Genomic DNA, 23,454 nt, shown 5'->3' with positions numbered 1-23,454 from the left:
TCTCGCGCTCCTCAGGTCCTCGGGAGGACTTCGGCGCGGCGGGAAAAGGAAACAAACAGAAGGATGCAAAGGGTTTCTTCTTTCCGGTGGGCCCAGCACCATAGAGGGTCGCCGCCGCCACGTTCCTAGAGCGGCCGCGCGGCGCCGACTGACGGCAAGGCCCGCACTTCCGGCGGCGCGAGGGGCGCCCAGCAAGCTAGCGAGCCAGGGTGGCGGCGGGCGGCCCGCTGCGCGGTGAGTGGGCTGGGGGCGCGCGGCCCGGTGCTCGGAGGCCGCTCGGGCGCTGCTTGGCAGCCGCCTGGCGGCGCAGACCCGGGTCCGCTAGAAAGGTTCGGCGCCGGGCGGGGGCGAGGGCGAGGGCGGAGGGAGCTGGGCGGGCCCGGCCTGCGAGGAGCGGCCAGCGGAGGCCTGGGGAGGGCGGAGGCCTGCACGGGAGCGCCTGTGGGGCGGGCCACAGTCCCCACGACGGCCGTCGCCCGGCGCTTTTCAGGACTAAATTCTTGGATCGGATGCGGAGGTAGCACAGGGCTGTTAGGAGCGAGCCGCAGATACGGACTCCTTTACGCCTCTGACACCCCGACGATGTCGCAGCTTTGTTGTCGTCCCAGTTTTATGTAGGAGAAAGCAGGTCCATTCCGGGTGTGCGCGTTCGCACGACTGCAGCTCCATCGTTCAGGTTTACCGTAACATCCGCACCTGCGGAGTAATTATGCTGAGCACCGGTCTCGGCGTTGGACGTCAGTTCGACCACCAAGAGGACAGGCTCTAGGATCAGGCTGCTAGGGGTTGGGGACCTGGCCAAAGTCGGCCTGCCTTTTCCTAGCTGTAAAATGGAAAGCATCGCATAAAGCTGCTATGAGAGTTAAAGGTTATAGAACAGTGTCTGGCGTACCACTAAGGCTACCTCTCAGTATGATTTCCTCACTGTAGTGTTCTAGGTGGATTGCATAGTCTCAGAGTTTCCTACCAGATCTGACTTCTGTAGCATGAAAAAATAAATTTTTTTCAATGTGTACTTCCCATGATAGCTGTGTTTTGAACATCAACACTATGTACCTAACAAATGTCTCCTTGAAACAGATATTCTGTAAATAGGTAAATATTCTGTAATAGATACTCTGCAAATATTGACCAAAGTTAATGAGTGGTGCTCCTTCGGTGATTGGTATTGTATGCAGTTTGCTCTTTCTGATACTTAACTGTAATTACAACACAGATAATTATTAAATATCCAAATAAAGTCCTTAGTACTACCAGGCCTGGAGTCTGAATTACATAAAAAGATGAAGGAAAGGCAAGAACAATGATATCATTTGTATTTTCAGTTATTTGTTTTATAAACTTTTAAGCAAAGACTCAGGGTAATTATTCCCATTTTGAAGTCTATTTCCTGACACAAGATGTGAAAAATAGTTTCAGTCATTTTATTACTTTCTTAGCCTAGCTTATCCCACTTTGTCACCTGTTTAGAGTTTATGACTTATTTGTTTATGGCCGTTATTTTAAATAACCTTATAAATAAATAAATGAAATTATTTTATTTGAATTTTTGCAGCATTTGAGTATTTTAAAACTTCTGTTTTTGCGTGTAAACTTATTTTTTTCCCCTCCTTTTCTTGTGTTCTACTCACCACCCTTTGTTTCTACTCAGTTTCATTCTGTTTTCCAGCAAAAATTCTTCTGATTTTTTTTCTTCTCCAGAAACAATTTTCTTATTTCAAATTTTCAAAGTATTGTCCTCTTTCTTGGGTCATTAGAATCTAAGGGGAAAAAACAAAACAAAACCAATAAGGCATCTTTTTTTTTTTTTTTACGTTTTTCTCATCCAGTATTACTGAATTGACTCATGGAAACTTGCCATTCCTTATAGGGTAGTCCTACTTTCAAAATAATGCTACAAAGTTAGAGCCAAGTCGTATTCATGCTGTGACAGTAGAATGGTGAAACAAGAAAGGATAAACAAAATTAATTTAATAAAGTAGTATAATTTGTCATCTCTTTCTAATTTGGATGCTTTAAATAGTCACGAGTAAGTAAGTAAGTAGAATTTTAACATGGAAGTAAATATTCTAATTTTAACATGGAAGTAAATATTCTAATCCCCAAATTTTGATTGTCTTTCAGAGTTATTTCTTACGATATTATGGTGTCTCCACCTTTTAATCCTTCAGTTATATACTCATCTGATAATGCCTAATGAAAATTTATAGTTCCCATTTATCACTTCTATTCTGTCCCAACAGACAAAAACTCCATAGGTAAATTTGGTCAAAATTTGGGGATATTTATTAAATTGAAACGCTGGGAATTATTAGAATTATTTTGCAAGTATTTCCCCCGCAGAATTGTTTTTGTTTTCATAGGTATCAGATACATTTTTAATTTACACAGGGATGCAGTTTCTGTGGGTTGAAGATTAAATAATTGGGTTCAGGTTGAATAATAACAATAAAGAGTGATCTACTTTGGCTTTTTTTTTTTTTCTACACAGAAAATTGAGCTACGTAGCTCTAGGAAGTGAAACTTCAGCTCAGAAGAAGAGAGCAGACTCTTAAGAATATATTTGGCTCATCACCATGCGGTTAGGAAAACCAAAGGGAAGTATTTCTCGGAGCTCGAGCCAAGGAAAAGCCTATGAAAACTCACGCAAAACAGGCCGGCTGCGGCAAAGATGGGGAATGACCGTTCGATTTGACTCAAGCTTGAGTAGACTGAGAAGAAGCCTGGATGAGAAACCTTATAAATGTACTGAATGTGAAAAGAGTTTCAGTCAGAGCTCAACTCTTTTTCAACACCAAAAGATTCACACTGGAAAGAAATCCCATAAATGTGCCGATTGTGGGAAAAGTTTCTTTCAGAGCTCTAACCTCATTCAGCATCGGCGGATCCATACCGGGGAAAAACCCTATAAATGTGATGAGTGTGGAGAAAGGTTTAAACAGAGCTCAAATCTCATTCAGCACCAGAGAATTCATACTGGAGAAAAACCCTATCAGTGTGATGAGTGTGGCCGATGTTTCAGCCAGAGTTCCCACCTTATTCAGCATCAGAGAACCCACACAGGGGAGAAGCCCTACCAGTGCAGTGAATGTGGCAAATGCTTCAGCCAGAGCTCTCATCTTAGGCAGCACACGAAGGTGCACAAAGAAGAGAAACCTCGTAAAACCCGGGGCAAAAATATTAGATCAAAAACTCACTTAGTGTCATCCTGGAAAGCTGGCACAGGTAGGAAGTCAGTGGCTGGTCTCCGCTAAGGAAAGGGTGCTGCTTCAGCCTTTAAAAATAAATAAATAAATAAAAGCTCTCTCTTTTAGAACTGGAGATATTTTGTAATAGAGCTCTTAAATACTGTATCCTTTCCTAGCATGGAGACATTGTAATGACATTGGGCTGAAAGAAACTACGAGTCCAACTGTTCTCATCTTTTTTTTTTCTTTTTTTTAATGTAACTTGGAGTACAAAAAACTGAAATTATGTTTTAAGAGAATATAAGATCTTTGACCTCATGTGATATTGCTTCCTGCATCATTTTGACAAAAACAACCATGTTTTGATGACACATGTAAAAGTATAGGTATTCTGATGACTCCTCAGCTTTAGGACTTTCTGTGGAAGGAGTAGTTAAAAGGGAGAAGAAGTTAATCCCATTAGGTCGGGGTTCTGCAACCGATGAGGAGATTTTATGTTTGTAAAGTTTTGTAGTATATTAACCACTGGTTTGTAAGTATGACTCAAGACTCAACATATTAACATGTATTCATGTTCACAGATTTTTAATCAACAAAGCCCATCCCTCTGTTGGCTTTTTGTTTTTGTTTCGTTTTGTTGCCCCTTCTGCTAATGGACAGTTATTAATTAAAGGAATTGAATTTCCCTCTTTTCCACTAAATTCTTAGAGATATTCTAGAAGCCAAAATGAGAATTGAATTAGACTGCAAGTCTACTCTTAGAAGCACGGTTCTTTGAAGTGGTGTTAGACTGTCTCTTGTTTTCCAGAAGTTGGGGTGGACTTACGTTGATCCATCCCCATGCCTTTGTCTTTTGACATTCTCTTATGCTCTGACAAACTGAGCTAGCCTTTTAGATCTACATGAATAAATAATTAAACCATATACCAACACACCTCAACTTGTTAATTAGAAATCTACAATTTACACTTCCCTGCTTTCCCCCTTTGAGAGTTTTAGGTAACACTGGTTATCTTAAACAAATGTTTAAGCTGGTAGCGAAAGTCATTTAATTCAACTGTTGGTGCATTTGTAGCTCCATGTGTAGATTTTGAAATGTAAGCTAACTTTCTCTGAGTTAATAGGAATTATTTTTGGAGTCTAGCATACATGTTTCTTCACTTTCATCAGAACAGTGCCAAGTGTCAGACTTTCTTATCAGCCTTCAGCTCAGGTTTTAATTTCTATTGAATGCTAACATTCTGATTTTTTTTTTTGTATCTTTTATAATCATACCAGTTCCTGCTGTATTAATGACAGTTATCCATAAAAATAAAACAAAATGGAATATTTTGCATACTACTATCCTCTGTTTATTCTGCTCCTGGGAAATGGTTTTAATGATATAGATAACCCCTAAAAATCACAGCTTTTGGAAGAATCATTTGATTTGCCTATTTTTTTATTTCCTCAAGCTTGAACTTTGCCTGCCTTCTGGCCTTGCATTTGAGTGCAAGTCATAGAAGATAGTCTCGCTGACAACAGTTCCATCCAAAATAATATCCACAAAGTGTTTTGTGAGTATGAGGTGATTGCAGTTATCTTTTACGAAAGACTTGATCTTTGACCACTTACCAAGTGTCCTATTAATCCCAAGCAAGTCAATTTGTAGCAGGGGCATGGCTGTAGGGCCATTTTGAGGTTCTATCATCAGTTTTATAGAAGTTTTGTGTCTGGACTGACTTCTGACTGAGACCAACACCACTTGAAGAATTTGCCAATTTTGACAGCATCCTGCAACAGAAAGACCTCTGTATATTGTTAGATTTCGTAATTTTATACTTTTAACCCAGAATGACTTAAGTGTTCTATAAAGTAAAGCAAATACTCCAGATTTTTATGTATTCCCAATTTGTGGTATGCATTTCTTCTTCAGAGGCCTAAAACTAGAAGCCAATAGGTAACTTGGTAGCCTTCTGTGGTAACTAATGCACTGTAGCAGCCTTCATCTCCTTTAATGAGCATATTAACAAGGGAAATACCTCAACTCTTTTAAGTCAAAGAATTAAAAGATGTGTTCTGCTACTGGAAATTGAGTTACAGGAGAATGTGAATCTGAGAGGCACTGCCTCTGAGTACAGTCTCCTTTGAAAATATGCTGCCCCTCAGTATTCTGCTAAATTTCCAGCATTGCTCAGGTTTACTAAACTGAATCCTTTTATTCCACTGACGGGCTTCTTAGGCAATCTCTGGATTGGGATTTACTTGGGAAGGAAAAAGAGCTCCAAGGTTTCTGTTTTTTGGTTCTTTTGGGTTTTTTTGTTGTTGTTGTTGTTATTTTTTGGTTTTGTTTTTAAGTATTGCTGAAATATTCATCCTACACTAATGAGTGAGGGGCGCTGTTAAATATCTTTGCCTGCCACATTCATTCAGTCATTTCGTAAGTATGGTAGAGATAAAACTGGTCAAGGAGGCCTTAGTTTAAGGAACTTGGTTAAATGAGTAGTCAAGTAGAGGAACAAGAAACTCGGAAAGCAAGCACTTTGGACCTCTGCCCAATGGTTCTCAATTTCAGGGTGCCTCAGCATCACCCAGAGGGCTTCTGAACACATTTCTGGGCCCGTTCCCAGAATTGCTGATTCATCAGGTCTGGTCTATAGCCAGATAATTTATCTTTCTAACAGGTTCCTAGGTGATGCTGATATGCTGGTCCACTTGAGAACTGCTGCTATAACCCACCACTGGAGGTGTGATGTGCTTGCATAAAATAGTGTCTACGTCAGATATAGGGTACTTGTTCCTTGGTAAGGGTGGGCAGGATTTAATGAGGAAGACAGCCCTGGGGTCAGCCTACTTAGGTTTGCACTTAATTACCTCACAACTGGGCAATTTGAATAATTGCTCTTGGGTAAATTGGAGAAGGTACCGTAGTTGAGTTGTAGAGGAAATTAAATGAACTAATGCAGGTAGAGAGCTTAGCATGGAGCCTGGGGCATTGTTTAGAATTCACTGATTAGCTTATTAGGTTGCCAGAGGCAGAGAAGCTATTATATGGAATCAAAAATTGTCAGTGACAAAAGTATTACTCCCAACTTGGTCCTTGTAGATACAAGTATTACAATGTATTACAAATATTACAAATGACCAGTGAAAGGGATGATTAGTTTTGCTTTTAAATAATGAGGGAATTGACTCTTCCCATTACTTTTTTGCTTATATAGCGCACATGCCCTCATTATTAGTTCTATAATTCTTAGATCATAAAAGGGATGACATTTATTAGGTTAAGGAATGGAAACCCAAAGGCTGTGGAGGCCAGGCAGCTAAGCCAGAGAGATGAGGGCTGTAAACTGCAAGGCATGTGCTCCTCTGAAAGATAACCTGACTCCATTTCAGCCACTTGTTGCCATGCAGAGATTCAGGCCCAGGCATACCAGCTCCTAATTTTCCAAGAGACACCAAAATTCCAGGTTTTAAGTCACAACCTTTCCAGCTTGCCACACGTGGACTAGAGTTTTAAGGATGTAAAACCTCTGTGTATGACAGGGTGAGAGAGCAAGGAGGGGAGAGGCAGAGCTACATGATGGAGTGGAAGCTTTGAAGCAGAGAAGAATGCTCAGGGAACAGCAAGTAGCTGCTTTATTGACAGTCCAGTTTCATCCAAGAAATGTGGGCTGGAATGGGCTTCTGGGAGAGACTTAAATATCAGCTTAGGAGTAAAACAGTTTGTTAAGATGAGTTGCATAAAGGTTTTTAGGGCATGGGTTGGAAGGCAATCATCCCATGAAACAGAACAACCATGTTGCTAGAAGAAAAACTCCCCCAGAAGAGACCCACTTGGCTAATTGGACCTACAGAGCTTCACTTCCTGCCTTGGGCCTGAAGTCTCATCTTGCATTCTGTGCTCCACACTGAGTGACAGCATCTCCAAACTGCTTTGTAACTCTCTTTATCCTGTTTTGACCATTACCTACTCTGAGAGGCCTCTAAGAAGTCAGCCTTGAATCTTCCCTAGATGCTCTTTCTTCAAACTGAATTGTAACGATCCATGTTTCAATCTCTCATTCTTCCTCTCTCCTACTAGACTGTGAGCTCCTGGCTTATAGTATTCATTCAAGTCCAAGTTTTAATGAAGAATGGCCAAGGGGGAAGTACAGAAAGAAGGTTAAAGAAAGACGTAAGGAGTTAGCTCTGGGGAGTTTCTAGCCTGGCTGTCAACTACCGTATCTACCTAGCTGGAGAGTCCCACCTAGAACTTTTCTTCCCCCGTCTGACATCTTATCCCCCTTCTTCAATCTTTCTGTTCTCTTGGTGGTCATTACTCATTGCATAATTTATTCTTTAGTCATGCACGGGGTACACACTTACATTTGTTGAGTGAGTAAATGAATGAATGAAAGAACAAATGTATAAAATGGCATCGACCTTTAAAGAATCAGAGATTCTTATGGTCTGACAGGACCTGGAAGGCCACTTGCCTCACCTGCTCTTAAATTGGATGATTATTTTTTAATGACCCAATTATCTTATGTTCTTTGAATTATAAAATACACATCACAGAGTCTATATCATTTTAAACAACTGTCATTTCCAACTTTTAAATGAGCCAATATTGTGTTTTTCACCTGAAAGCCAGATCTAGAGCATTTTAAGGACTTTGTGACTTTAAAACACACACACACACACACACACAGACACACACACACACACGTTTTCTTAGTATCGGTTTTGCGGCCCAGCATTACCACACCCTCCAAAATTGGAAAGTCTGGAAAGTTTTTGGAAGAGATTTTAAGTTGCTAATTTGGAGAGAATGTTTTTTAGATGATTTGAGACGTAGAGATGTGGGGCAAGGAGATCACTTGCTGTCACTGAGAGTTAAGAGGACTCAGAATAGTCCACGTGGGAAGAAATTAAAGTGGGATGCTCCCTGTATCTCTTCCTCTTATAAAGATAGTAGTCTTATTGGATTAGGGTGTCACCCTTATGACTTCATTTAACCTTAATTCCCTCCTTAAAAGCCCTGTCTACTAATACATTTACATTAGGGCTTAGGGCTTCAACATAATGAATTTTGGGGGGACACAGTTCAGTTCACAACAGATATTATTCCCATTGTCTGGATAAAGAAACAGACTAAGAGAGTTCAAGTAACTTACTCAAGGTCAAACAGGTCAAAAAGATCCATGGCCTTTTGATTGTCTCTTTTAAAAATCTTGTAACCCCATCCTAGATCATGTGAGATGAATGCATCTTTATGGCTATCAAAAATAAAAGTAACAGTCCTAACCCCCTTGACCTCAGAGAGGAGACTTGCCAGAATAGAATGACAGAATGAGTGTTGATTCTACTACACACAGCCTCCATCTCTTCTGGCTCCATGCCTGGCTCTATCTTAGTTGTGTAGACACCCATAAATTTGGATTTATTTGCCCCTCGAGAACCAAAGGAATCTAAACCTAGGTTCTGTTTTACATGTAGACCTCAGTGTTCAACACTGCTGTTCCAAGGACAATTTTACAAGTCTTGACCTATGGTTTTTCCTGAAGATTTGATAAAAAAAATAAAAAATGGTGGTCTGGGGAGAGGCAAAGGGCCGCCCTCTATCTGCTCAGAGCATTGTGAGATCATCTGTAGCAAAGTATTTCAGTGGGACCTAAGGTCTAATCAATCAGGTCTGGCCTCACTCTTCGCTGTAGATGAAGCATTTACTCTGGAAGTGAGCAAAAAACAAAATGTCATTGCTGCCCTCTATTGGCTGGGTCTCCTCATAGGCCAACAGGAGACCAGCCAGCAGAGGGACAGGATTACAAATACCAGTCCTCTTTCCTCATTTCATTCAATGAGCCCTCCCTTGTTTTCTCTAATGTGGAAAGCTGTATAGTTTATCAATGCAAGCTAAAGCCTGTATGCCATGTAAAGTGTTCCAGAACAAAGGGGACAAGGGTGAGTATTATTTACAAGCTCTCAGATATGGAAACAACCCAAGTGTTCAGGGATGGGCTTATTTTTCATGATGTCCTCATGGCTTTTTGTTTGAGCTATAGAAGGACCACATGTCATTTGCAGGGGTCTGCTTGTCTCGCTTTGTACAGGTCCCAGAAACATGTTTAGTAAGTGCTCTCAAGGAGATTGTCACCACGGATGCAAATCAGCAGATTAAAAACCTAGGCTCAGAAGTATCTCCACCCAATGAAGGCACCACATGGGGAAAGGAAATAGAAAGTGCTCAGTCACCAAAGTTTTCATTGTTCTAGGACACTGGGATTCTTGTAGTTTATAGAACTGTCACTGCATGGCAGCAAAGGAGATATAATGGAAACCAGACTGTAGTCAATCCGCATTCAACTTGTACTTTCCTCTGAAAATACCATACTCAAAATGTTGAAAACTTGGGGCCAGTCTCTACAGCCAGCTGGGATTCAGTAAAATGTCTTTGAGAATGCAAGCAGAATTTTAAAAATTAAGCACATTGCATCCAAATTACCTGATTGTCATTCCATTTCTATAGTAACTTAAATATTAAGTAACTTCTAAGGCACAGAGGGATAAGTAAATCCCTTTCTTACCCTGGTAGAAGAGGAAAAGAGTTCATCTGAAGTGTTGGCTGAGCAAATCCCAGCTGCTTTCTCTGCTCCCATCTGCCTCTGCTCCCCTTGAAAAATCTGCATGTGCTTGTTTCCCCCCTTTCCTTACCTGCCATTCTCCACTCAGTCATCTTGCTTTCATCTGCCCCTCTACTCAGAAACACTCTTTTCAAGGATTCTCCATGAAAACTTGTGCAGCACAGGCCACTGAAAGGAAGGTTCAAAGGCAAGACCTCATGGAGGAATGGAATGCAGTTGCAGAGACTGACGCCAGAGCCTGAGAGCTGGGAGAGCAGTTTGCTTTCCTGAGGTTGAACTTCTTCTGCGCATGTGCATACACTATGCTTATAATTAAAATATAAACGTAAAGCCAATTACATTCCTGTAGCAGGACAGCGACTAGAATAGTGGGGAAACAGGAGAGGAGGTCCCAGAGCAATGCATAGTGCTTTGTCACCTCCTCCTGGTGGGCGAGAAGTCCTAAGTAGCACTGCATTTCATAAACTCACCATCTCATCTGGTACTGACTCTTCTAATCCTTTTCCTGGTACTGTTCTCTCTCCCAATTCCCAAATTCCAGATGATATCATAGAGCCCATGTATGGGAACATCTTCGTGTTCGTGCTTGGGTGCACCTAGGGTGAGGTGGAGGGGAAGAAGGGTGTTGAATGTGAGAGGTAGTGTGTATAACAGAAATATCTCTGAGTTAGAGTGATTAGTCGTGAGTTCCAGATACAGCTCTGCTGTGGAATATCCATGTGCCCTTAGGCAATTCATTTCTCTTCTGTTTCCTTAGATAAAAAATACGTATTTGTATATTCTTATATATATGTGTGTGTGTGTGTGTGTGTGTGTGTGTGTGTGTGTATACACAAAACCCTTTTACTAACATATAATTAGGGGAAAAATTCCTTATATTAATATTCTGATACTTACTGAAATAAAACATTTGTTTTCATCGTATTACACTCATCTGTTTTGACATAACAATTACTTTTTGTCACATCATATCAACTGTTTTAAATATTTTATTAACTCAGAGCCTTTCACTGGCTTAACTTGTTCTAATTCATTGTAATTATTATTCTGATTTTTTCATCCTCCCTAGTGGGAGCCCCTCCCCCTGATATTGTGAAAGCATCCTGACCTTATGTTATCAGTGAGTCCAGACCCACTGTGATTTTTTTTTTTTCTGAACCATGAAATCAGTTTTCTCTGAGGGATCTTTGCTCCTCTTACTGAGAAATAATACTGGAGATAAAATCTGGTTACTGTGGTGCACATGAATCACAAAGATGGAAAAGACATGCCTTTTTTTTTTTTTTTTTTAAGATTTTATGTATTTATTTGACAGACCAGAGATCACAAATAGGCAGAGAGGCAGGCAGAGGGAAAGAGAAGGAAGCAGGCTCCCCACCGAGCAGAGAGCCCGATGCGAGGCTCGATCCCAGGACCCTGAGATCATGACCTGAGCCAAAGGCCAAGGCTTAACCCACTGAGCCACCCAGGCACCCAAGACATACCTTTTAAGGCTGTGTGTCCCTTTGGCCAAAAAAGTTAGGTAGCCACGGCCTGCTCAACATATATTAGGAGGTTTTATCTGCCTCTGTATCTTTCCACTACATAGACATCAAGCTGCTGCTTGCCTCCGATGTAACTCTGAAAGTGCAGTCAGTGCTCCACTTTTTATCTGTTAGTCAGCCAACACTGATGGGCACTAGGGGGAGAGTTCCCTGGGCCATAGCCCCTGCTTAGGAGCTTTCTGCGCAGTAGAAGAGTCAACCATGAAATGTACTGCATAGGATGGGGTTGTGTGCAGAGACCTGCGCTGGCTCCAGCAGGCACTGTGGGGGAGATGGGGGGACCACCTGGGTTGGCGGACCAGGAAGGATTTGCCAGTAGAGTGGGAGAGGAATGGAGGAGGAGAAGGCATGTCCATATGGAAACGTGTGAAGGCAGAGGAGTAAAGGAACACGGAATATTCAGGGGTTGTGCATAGCCCAGCTTGGCTGCTGCTGAGAGTGTATGCTAGGGAGTAGAGGAGATGAGGATAGGGAGGTAGGGAGGGCACACGGAGAGGCTTGAATGCCTAGCTAAGAAGTGTGGCCTGATGTCTGGAATGCAGTATGGTACCATCAGAGGGGTGTAAGTAGGGACAAGGCAGAACTAATTTTGCATTTTGATGGACTTTTTCTGGCAGCCGCATAGAAGAATATCTCAAGGATGTAGCCTGATGTATGTTTCAGGTTCTTTTCAATTTCCTCTCCTTATCTACTTTCTGATGCTGAGCCTGTGTTATTCCAAATGATACCACTTGACAATCCTAAATTCTTTTACTCCCTTTCTGAGATTGAAGGGAAATTGATCTGTTTATGCCTTTCCTTTCTGGATCTAGACTTTTAACCCTTCAAAGCCCATAGCTAAGGCAAAGTTTATGTATTGAAGTGCTCTCTTACCTTCTAGCAATATTATCATGATAATTAACATCTCACCTGATTTCAGAAATGATTTATGGTAGTTTTCAAAAATCTGCAGCATCAACAACATCAAGAGGACTGTTGTGCTACATAGCACGCTCTAGTGGCTTCCAGCAACATTCCACTGACATTTTCATGTACACACCACTAAGAATAAAATCCCACAGTCTCACTAGAATCTGAGAATGACAGACAAGCTCCTGGCTAGCAAATAAGGCTACATTAAGGAAACTACAGCACAGGCTTCCTTTCATAGAAAGCTCAGGCTTTGATTGATGGAACAGAAACTACCTAAAAGGGCAGAAGACACTGATCCTGTGTGAGTTTCCCAGGGCTGCTGTAACAAAGTACCACACTAGGTGACTTTCAACGACGGAACTAGATTTATTCACATTTCTGGAGGCTAGCCGTCTGAAATTAAGAGGTAGACAGGGCCATGCTCTTGCTCAGAGGGCTCTAGGGGACAATCTTCTCCATGCCTTCCTCTTAGCTTCCAGTGTTGCTAGTCATCCTTGGTGCTCCTTAGTATCACCCCAAACTCTGTCTCTACCTTCACATGGCCTTCTCCCTTTTCTATTTGTATCTGTGTCTCTTCTCTTCTTGTAAGGATACCAGTCATAACGGGTGAAGGGGCCACTTGGCTTCAGCATGACCTCGTTGTAACTAATTATATACCCACAGTGACCCTATTTCCAAATAAGGTCACATTCTCAGGTTCCAAGAAGAACATGAGTTTTGGAAAGACACTAAAAAAGCACAGGTTCTATCTCTCAACCTGCTCTTAAGATCAGTGAGAAAAATGAGGTGCCACAAATTTAGTAGCTTAAAACAACACAGTTCTGTTGGTCAGCAGCCTTACTAGGCTTGACTGATTTTTTTTTGCTTAGGGTCTCACAAAACCAAAATCAAAGTGTCATCCAGTCTGTGTTATTATCTGGAGGCTCTGGACAATAATCTGCTTCTAAGCCATTTAGGTCGTTGGCACATAATGCAGAATAATGGAAAGGAAATACTCTCCTGGAATTAGAAAGGAAAAATAAACTTACTCTGGCTTCAGATACCACCAAAAACACAGCTTAAGCAAGAACATGTTTAAAGGGTATTTACTGGAGGAAATCTCAGAAAGTGGAAGGCAGGCCCTCGGGACAGTTGCTATAGAATGACTAAATGTATCTCCCCAAAATTCATATGCTGAAGCCTAATCCCCAGTGCGATGTCTCTACTACAGGAGATTCAACAAAGGCTCCCAGAGTCTCCAATGGCTAGAAGTGGTCCCTGAGAACTCACCCCAGAGTCTCCAATTTCCCTGGAAGTACCCACTGGGATACCTACCTCCATGAGATAACAAAGCCATCAGAGACAAGCAGATAATGCCAGACCCCAGGATCCCTGCAGACATGACCAGGGTTCATCCTCTGCCTACAAGATCCAGAGGCTTCTTTTCACACTTATCCCAAACTTTCTGGGAGTAATTAACACTCAAGAGAAATATCAAAAGACTAGTGAGCCAGAGTTCTAGGAGGTAGCTCTCCAGGGTGTCTCCATCCTGGGCTGAGGGAACACAGGCTTCTGTCCTTGACTGTTGAATTTATTTCTGCTATTCCTTGCTGTTACTTCCTTCTGTTCTTTCCTTGCTGCTCTTGTTGGGTGCTGTGCTATCGGAAACACCAAGTACAGAGGATGATGTATGAGGAGTTAGACTGGACAGGTGGTGTCCTCTTTGGGAAGTCCCACGCTATTTCCACATTGCCACATATTTTAATACTAATAACTAATTTGTAAGATACGCTTCTTACAAATTATCTTTAATCCCACAATGGCCTCAAAAAGAACACATGATCAACAACTTCCTAGCATGGATGCTGAGTCTGGGACACAGCTCTTTGCACATAAATTCTTATGTATTGGGACTTGAAGTTCTGTAGGATGGATCTCCCAAGTGTGATTGCTGGATCAAAGGGTATGCATGTTCTAAATGTCACTAGGTCCTGCCAAGTTCTATTCCATGAAGGTTGTAACAATTTGCACAACCACAGCAGAGGAATGGGGCCTTTTCCCAGTGCCCTTAGCTTGCACTCACTGTTGTAATTCTTTTAAGTGTTGGCCAATATGATAGATAAAATGTTATTTCACAATTAACTCTTATTTTACTTCTCATTTTCTTGATTATTAACATATTTGACGTACATTTCCTCTTCTGAGAATTGTCCTTTAGAAGGTTTGTTAATTTGTCTATTGAATTGTCTTTCTCTTAGGAGTGATTAATATATTAAGAATACTAACCTGGGGCACCTGAGTGGCTCAGTCAGTTAAGCATCTGATTCTTGATTTTGGCTCAGGTCATAATCTCAGGGTCATGGGATTGAGTCCAGCATCAGGCTCCACAGCAGGCATGGAGCCTGCTTGGGGTTCTCTCTCCCTCTCCTTTTCCCACTGCCCCTCTCCTCCACTCACACACCCTCTCTCTCCTTTAAAAAAAAAAAGCATACTAACCTTTATCTGTCAGGTATGATGTAAATATTTTCTTTCAATCTATCATTTTGTATCTGACTTTATGATATAAATATTTTCTTTCAATCTATCATTTTGTATCTGACTTTATGATATAAATATTTTCTTTCAATCTATCATTTTGTATCTGATTTATGTATATTTATATATAATATGAAATATATTTTGCTATATAGAATCTTAATAATTTTTTATGTAGTTGAATATGAAGCTTTTAGTTTCATTCTTTTCTAATAATTGACTTTATGGCTTCAGTTAATAATTAACTGTATGGCACAGTCTTATGATGGGATATTATGCAGCTGTTTATTAAAGGAAATCACAGTTGTCTCACATCTAAACAACTTTACTTCAAAATTCTTGCATGGGCAAAGGAGAAACCACATGTGGTATTGACCTTCTTCACTTTTAAGATAGAACCTATCAGCGAATAATATCACACCAAGATTTTGGAGAGGGTATCCAGATGACCAGCTTTGGGCATAGATAATCCCATTAAAAACACAACATGCCCAGTCATTGGGTAAGGGGAAAAGAGTGACCAGTTTCACTAGCATAAAAATTTAGCTATAGCTACAATTGTTTAGAGGCAGGAAAAATAAACCTTAGCTACTGGGTCAAGGGACAGGCTCTATACAGTGTGTCCTTAATGGGTATATTTACATTTGTGCCTCTAGACCATGGCCTGAACTTTCCTGGACATATAAGAAGAAAAGTTTATCATCATCTGGAAGACCCAGAAAGGTGGCTATTGAAGGCACATTCTGATATAATAAAAGCATCTTTTTTTAAAAAAAGATTTTATTTATTTTTTGACAGAGAACAAGAGAGGGAACACAAATAGGGGGAGTGGGAGAGGGAGAAGCAGGCTCCCGCTGAGCAGGGAGCCCAATGCAGGGCTCATTCCCAGGACCCCAGGATCATAACCTGAGCTGAAGGCAGATGCTTAAAGACTGAGCCACCCAGGTGCACCTGTGAAAAACATCTTTAACTTCTGAGTTCCACAGGAGTGAAACTTATGTAAAGACCTTAATAGTTCAGAAAAACTGGGACCTCATACTCTGCAATAAACAGTAAATCCAAGAAGTCCTCCCAATTGTCTTTTAGAAAATGGTTTTGGATAATTTTGAATAGTCAACAATCTTTCCCCCAAACAACTTTTACCTTTGGCTGACACATAAGATTTTCCTTAAAAACTTTACATCCTTTTTAAACCAATTTAGTCAATAGATACTTAGAATGAGTTTTAGAAGAATCAGTCAGTGAAACACAGAAGGAGATTCTCAACATGTTGTATCAGGTAGATCAATACGGACACTTCTTTAGATACCTGATCTAAACATCAGGAGATATAAGATGGTGCCTCAGTAGTGCATCCTGGAGTCATCATTGTCCAAGTGTTTGGTGATTTTCACTCCAGTGAAGCAAATGAATATTGACTATCTTTATCTACTGGGATAGTAAAGAATGTTGATCTCAAGTCTGTTACAGAAAATTTATTGTCAGGTAGAACTAAAGAAACTATGCTGTTTAGGCTGTATCAAAAAACAAAGTATACTATTCCATTAACTGCACAAAATATTGAACAGAGCCACAATTTTGTCTATTTTGTCCTTGTAGATAAAACAGAAGTATTACAATGACCAGTGAAAGGGATGATTAGTTTTACCTTTAAGTAATGAGGGCCATTGACTCTTCCCATTACTTTTTTGCTATATAGTGGCACATGTCCTCATTAATAGTGCTATAATTCTTAGGTGATAGAGGGTCTTTCAATTAAGTTTCTGTTTCAGGAACCAGTGCTTTTATCTCAATGGCATAAGTGTGTTATTGGCCTTAAACTTATCAATTTTTCTAGGTCCATCTGAAAATGTTCAGCCAGATATTGGAGATTCCCCAGATTTACAATTTCTCATACAATTTTCTGACCAAGTTCCCTATTTCAGGTTTTAGCACATTTACACAGAGAGGACAGGGATCTTTTTATGTTAGCTGGGAGTCCACACCAGAATATTGTTTAAAAGTTTCTTGAAACAGAATTCTAAAATCTTCTCTAGTGTTGTCTTTTCTTTGCTTATAACAGTAGCTATTAGTCTTAAGGAAGGACTTAAAAAATGACCTACTTTTCTTTTCTTCCTGTTTCTAGACCTTGGTAAGTGTTTTCCGTGATGGTATTTTTAAAATTGTTTTAACTTTCCCACATGATAGTTTTCAATAAATTTTGCCTTTATCTGAGAAAGACTAAGTGGCCAGGAAATGACTAATAGAATTAAAAAACCCATGGCAATATTTTTTTTTTCTGAGGTTTTGGAAGTCTTTAATTGTGGCTCTAATATGACTCAGCTTATATTCATCTTCCACTGATTTACCTTCTGAAGTGAGGAATGACCCATTCATCAGTAGTCTGCTGGGTATGACCTTGAGGAAAGTAATCTAAGTTGTAAACTCACAGCAGGTAGAACACAAGAAGATACAGTGAGGACCAGTGTATGGTGATATGAATAAAGTGTGTTCTTTAGCTTTTCCCACAGAATTTTTGAGGAAGACTATAATGGAGTCAAAATTTTGTTTTGAGCCCTCAACAAACCAATCCAAAAAACTGCCTTCTGAATATTTGTTATATTTCCTTCTTTTTGGAAGTTATCCCAAAATGCTTTGTCTTTGCCATCTGAAAAGTTCTGCATAATGGCCTTTGCAATTCTAAATCACTCTTAGTGAAATTGTGTTATTTTAGAATTTAAGCACAAGGATTATGACTATAGTGAGAATACATAAGAGTTCTGCTTTAAGGTTTGATGTGGGCACAGAGAGACTCCTTGTGGCACACAAAAAAGAGCAAGTCTTGATTGCCAGCATCCAGAGGTCCTTATGAAATGCTGTATTCGGCTTTTGATTTCAAAACTACACAGTTAATAGCTTAGAAATCATTAGCTCTGGAATAGGAAAACTAAAAATGAAGATCTCCTTCATTAAAGTGTTTCTCTTCTAAACAGACAAGACAAAACCTTCCCACTGAGTGTTTTTTAGAGGAAGGGTTTATTGTTCCAGCAATAAACAAAAGCAAAAACTGGAAAAAAAGCACCTTCCCCAAAGATAGCTGAATGGTGAGTAAGAAAATCTCTATCACTGAAGGCTCAAAAAAGCTTCCCTTTTAACATTCAAGCTAGGGTCAAACAAAATAGGCAAGAAAAGAGAGAGAGAGAATGTTAGAACTTGGTTAATAACAGTGAAAGGAATTGACAGTATAGAAAGACAGTACTTTTCCCAGGAGGAGAATTTCTATCACAAATTTCTATTTATAATTTTCAAAAACTAAGTAATCCAATAAAGCATGTGGGAGTGCATGAAGGCTTACACACCACCAGTCTTAGGAGAACAAAATAAATGCAGCTTGATTCAGTAGTAAGAAGCTCTATTAAAGAATTGAAAGCTTCAGATGACCAATTGGGACACACATCAGTCATGATCAGGCTGAAATGGCCCAAGTCAACCCGATAAAAGGAACCAGAGCTCTTTGGAAAATGATTACAGAATTGCTGCAGGAAAGAACAAGATGAGCTTGGAGCTTCTTCGTGATGCTAGCAGGTTTCCCCAGAATAATAGAGACATGTCAAATGGCACAGGAGCTAACTTGAGGGGGCTCCCAGTGGCCACATATGGAACAATTTGAACAACACAGTGAAGAGTGGTACTAATAGATACAGACCAATAAGTAAACCAATACACATGAGTCCATCCATGCTGATATGGATAAAGAATTGAATTAATAAACAGATAGTGGGAGAAGGAAAACCACTTCCTTACAGTAAAATTCTAATAAGTGTAGATAGAATGATGGAAATAGAACATCACCATTTGAAAAATACTGCAGTAATAATTGTTTCAGGCAAGTATCATTACTAGATATTAAATGAGTGGGCAAAATTACAAGGATGTAATATTTACATAGTCTCAGAGCATCTTCCAATAAGACACTAAGTACAATGGGAAAAATAGTAACTTTACTAATTTTAAATAGACACCACTTTAACCAATAACTGTAACTATAACTAACAGTAAACTAACATGAACAGTAATAAGATATGGTGACATAAATGCCTGAGAAAGGCACAATATCATTTCTATAGTATTTTTGGCAAAATTGCACAAGCTAACTTTAATCAGATAAACCCACATCAAGCATTATTGTATAGAATAAATAGCACCCTTCAAGAGTATCAGAGTCATGAAAGGCAATGAAATATGGAAGAAACTATCTCAGATCACAGAAGGTGTAGGAAGCAAGAAGCTATGCACAGATATAATACATGCACTGGATTGGATCTTGGATCAGAAGAAGGACAGTTAGTAGGACAACTGGCAAAATATTAATAAGATCTGCAGATTAAATGTTAATTTCTTGGTTTTGATCATTGCTTTCTGGTCATATGTTAATATTTTAGGACAGTGTATGAAGGGTATATGAGAATCCCTTTTGTTCAGTTTGCATCTTTTACTGGGTAAGTCCGAATTTATTTCAAAGTGAAAAGTTAAAGAGAATAAAGCAAGTTTAAAAATAATGTAATCAGGGCACCTGGGTGGCTCAGTGGGTTAAGCTGCTGCCTTCGGCTCAGGTCGTGATCTCAGGGTCCTGGAATCGAGTGCCGCATCAGGCTCTGCTCAGCGGGGAGCCTGCTTCCCTCTCTCTCTCTGTCTACTTGTGATCTCCCTGTGTCAAGTAAATAAATAAAATCTTAAAAAAAATAATGTAATCAATATGATCTGACTTTTATAAAGAGAAAATGCCCATTAAATATACTTAAGTATAGTTAACACATGAATATTTAAGCACATGAGTATTTAAGGAAGGCTACAAACTCCACTACTAACACTGGCTGCGTGAAGACACTGTGTTGGGATGGAGAGAGAGAGAGAGGGTCTGGGAAGGGAAAGGAGGGATTAGTCACTTTTTCTCCAAACCCTTTCTTTCTGTGTAAAGGGTTAATAAAATCCATTCTCCTTCTCTAAGGATAGAGAAGGATCTAAGGATAGCTTAGACTAGCTTTCCAGCTCTGTTCCAATGGAAATCTTATAAAGGTGGCGTGCCATATAAACTTTCAGGTGGCCTCCAATTATCCCCACCTCCTGGTATTCACACCCTTGTGTAATTTCCTCCCACTGAGTATGGGCAAGACTTGTGACTTACTTATAATCAGGTAACATTATAAATTTCCCTGGAAACACTGCTTTAGCTCCATCCTGCAGATTTTGATGTTGTGTTTTCATTTTTCATTCAGTTCAAAATATGAAAATATTTTTCTTCCTACCTCCTATCTTCCTATTGGTGATAAATAATAGATTGGAATAAATAAGTAATCTTTTTTAGCCAAAAATTGTTTTGAAATGTGCTATTTAATTTCTAAGTACCTTAAGATTTTCTGGCTATCTTTCTGCTATTAATTTCTAGTTTATATATAATTATGGTCAGAGAATATATATGACTTGTATGATTTAAATTATTGTAAATTTGTTAAAATATGTGTTATGATACAGGAAAAATTCTGTATTGGTGAATGTTCATGTGCATTTGGAAATAATATATATTCTGCTATTACTCAGTAAAGCATTCTGTGTCAATTATATCTACTGAGTTAAGGGTGGTATTCAGTTCTTCCACATACTTGCTGATTTTCTTTCCTCCAGTTAAATCCATTACAAATAAGGAGTGTTAAAGTCTCCAATGATATTTGTAGATTTGTCTATTTTTTCCTAATTCTGCCATTTTTTGTTCCAAGTATTTTGAAGCTCTTTTTTTAGGTACTTATACAATGAGGAATTTTGCAACTTCTTGGTGAAATGGCAACTTTTTCATTATGTAACTTTTCTCTTTAATTCATGGTAATCGTCTTAACTCTGAAGTGTATTTTATCTATATAAATATAACTACTCTAGCATTATTTTGATTAGTGTTTTCATGCTATGTCATTTTCCATCCTTTTACTTTTAAACTACCTGTATCATGGTATCTCTTGTTTTTTTTTTAAAGAGGGAGGGAGGGAGGGAGGGATGGAGGGAGAGAGAGGGAGAGAGAGAGAGAGAGAATGAACATGATGGAGAGGGGCGGGGGTGGGGGAGAGAATCTTAAGCAGACAGTACTCCTAGCAGGAAGCCTGATGGGGGATTTGATCTCAGGACCTGGATGAGATCATGACCTGAGTCAAAATCAAGAGTTGGACACTTACCTGACTGAGCTATCCAGGTGTCCCCCTGTATCATTATATCTCAAATTAGTTTCTTGTAAACCACATGTAGTTCTGTCATGTTTTAGTTGTTCATTTGTATGTTTTTAATCTGAAAGGTCTCTGTCTTTTTACTGTGGTAAAAAGCACATAACATAAAATTTACTATCTGAACCATTTTTCAGTATACAGTACAGTAGCATTAAATATATCTACAATATTGTGTAACAGATCTCTCGGACTATGTCACCTTATAAAACTCAAACTATGAAACAACTCCCATTTCTTTCCTCCCACCCCTGTCAACCACCATTTTACACTCTATTTCTAAGAGTATGACTACGTTAGATACCCTATATTAATGAAATCTTGCAATGTTTGTTATGCCAATCTCTGCCCTTTTTTGGGTGAGTTTAGGTCATTTCCACTTATTGAAATTATTCTTATGTTTGGATTTAGGTGTACCATTTTGTTATTTGTTTTATGTTTTTTCCTCTGTTTTTCCTGCCTTCATGTTCCCAAATCCTGTCTTCATTTGGCTTCTTTGAATATTTATTATTCCATCTTAAATCATCAATTTTAAAAATATAATATTTATTTGGATAGATTGCTTTAGTGGTTATTAGGAAAATTATAATTTACATATTTAACTTTCCATAGTCTAATTAGAATCAACACTTACGTGGAATTTAGAAATCTTTCAACCGCATGGATCCCTTTATCTTCCTCCTTTTTGTTCTAATTATCTTTTTAAATAGAGTTTATTTATTAGAGAGAGAACGAGAAAGCACAAGCAGGGGAAGCAGCAGAGGGAGAGGGAGAAGCAGGCTCCTCGCTGAGCAGGGAACCCAACATGGGGCTCAATCCCAGCACCCTGAGTTCATGACCTGAGCCGAAGACAGATGTTTACCAACAGAGCCACCCAGGCACTCTTGTTATAGTTATCTTATATATTATATCTGTATAAATTGAAAAACCCCTGTAGATAATGTTATAATTTTTCCTTTCAACTACCAAATATATTTTTCAAGAACTCAAAAACAGAATATGTACCAAGATATTTACATTTTCTCTTGCTTATTATCCCCAATGTACCATTTTTTTTTTCTGGTACCTTTTCCCTTCTATCATTATGTATTTAGCTAAAACAACAAAATTAAATTAAATTATTAAATAAATAAAATTTAAAAAATGAAGAGAACTTCCTTCATCAATTCTTTTACAGCAGATCTGGTGGCAACAAATTTCTCTTAGCTTTCCTTTGTCTCAGAATACCTTACCTTTACCTTATTTCCTAAGGGTGCTTTTTTGCTAAATATGAAATTTCAGGTTGACAGCAGGTCTTTTCTCTCAGCAACTAAAAACTATCACCCCACTTTCTTCTCTAGTTTCTGGTTAGAATTGTTCTTCTAGAATTGTTCTTCCCCTATAGGTAATAACATCTTTATTTTTCTGGTTGATTTCAATATTTTCTTTTGTCTTTAGTTTTCAACAGTTTAATTATGTTTGGTCTGAGCATGGAATTTCTTTGGATTTATCCTGTTTGGGTTTGTTCAGCTTCTTGAATCTGTAGATTTATGTGGTTTGCCAAATTTGGGAAGTTTTTGGCCATTGTCTCTTGAACTATGTTATTCAGCACTGAACTCTTTCTGCTTGTCCTTCTACATGTCCCTGAAGCTCTGTTCATTGGTTTTAAGTCTTTTTTTTTCCTCTTTCTTTTCCAGGTGGGATAATTTCTACAGATCTATTTTCAGTTTCACCAACAATTTTATGTCATGTCCACTTAAGCTTTTGAGCTCAGTCCGTGAGGGTTATATTTTTGTCACTGTATTTTTCAGTTCTGATATTTCCATTGGCATCTTTAAACATCAGATGAGTCCTACTACTCTACTAATCTTACAAGTGCTTATATTTGCTTGTAAGAATATTTTTAAATAATTGATTTAAAGTCTTTGTCAGGTAATTTCAACATCTTTTCATGTGAGAGTTGATGTGTCTTAACTATCTTCTCCTAGGAGAATCAAGATTTTCCTGGTTCTTCATATGCTGAGTAATTTTGAATTGGGCTATCAGGTTTTCAGACTCTGAGTCTTTTTAAACAACTTTTGAAAATGTTGGTTTTTGTTTTGGCAAGAAATGGACCTGATTCAGTTTAGACATACGTGCCCTCCCATCTTCTATAGGCAGTTTCAATGTCAGTGCAGTTTTCAAAATCTTTGCAAAGCTATTCAGATCTATCCCACATGTGCACCACCAGTGGCAGTCTGGGACGGGCCAGAAATTTTTCTGGTAATTCCATTTTCAAAGTCTTGATTATGCTGATTAAGATCAGATCCCGTCATGCACAGTTTGGGAGTACATCTTTGAGTTATTGAATAAATTAATGGGATCTCTTTCCTCTGGTTACCCCTCATCATAATCTCCCCAATACATCTCATGTCCCTGAAGTGCCTCTTTTGGGTTTTGTGACCAAGAGCATAGGGCCTTAGTTACT

General features: G+C 39.2%; 1 protein-coding gene across 1 annotated transcript; it reads left to right on the top strand.

The window, feature by feature from the left end:
* Positions 1–150: 150 nt before the first annotated feature.
* LOC111145079 (zinc finger protein 22) lies at positions 151–4,529 on the top strand. The gene is made up of 2 exons (XM_022499704.1): positions 151–234; positions 2,492–4,529. Exon 2 carries the CDS (start codon positions 2,577–2,579, stop codon positions 3,252–3,254), a length of 678 nt encoding a protein of 225 aa, XP_022355412.1. The 5' UTR covers positions 151–234; positions 2,492–2,576; the 3' UTR covers positions 3,255–4,529.
* The last annotated feature ends 18,925 nt before the right edge of the window (positions 4,530–23,454 follow it).

Source organism: Enhydra lutris, unplaced genomic scaffold (genome assembly GCF_002288905.1).
Source record: "Enhydra lutris kenyoni isolate GAN:26980312 unplaced genomic scaffold, ASM228890v2 scaffoldscaffold12, whole genome shotgun sequence".
NCBI classification, from domain to species: Eukaryota; Metazoa; Chordata; class Mammalia; order Carnivora; family Mustelidae; genus Enhydra; species Enhydra lutris.
The sequence above is the reverse complement of the archived record's forward strand: the minus strand, read 5'-3'. Positions and strand labels throughout refer to the sequence as shown.

What these genes read in the sequence shown, in the direction of transcription:
- LOC111145079 (XM_022499704.1), top strand. Translation starts at nt 2,577, where the DNA reads ATGCGGTTAGGAAAACCAAAGGGAAGTATTTCTCGGAGCTCGAGCCAA.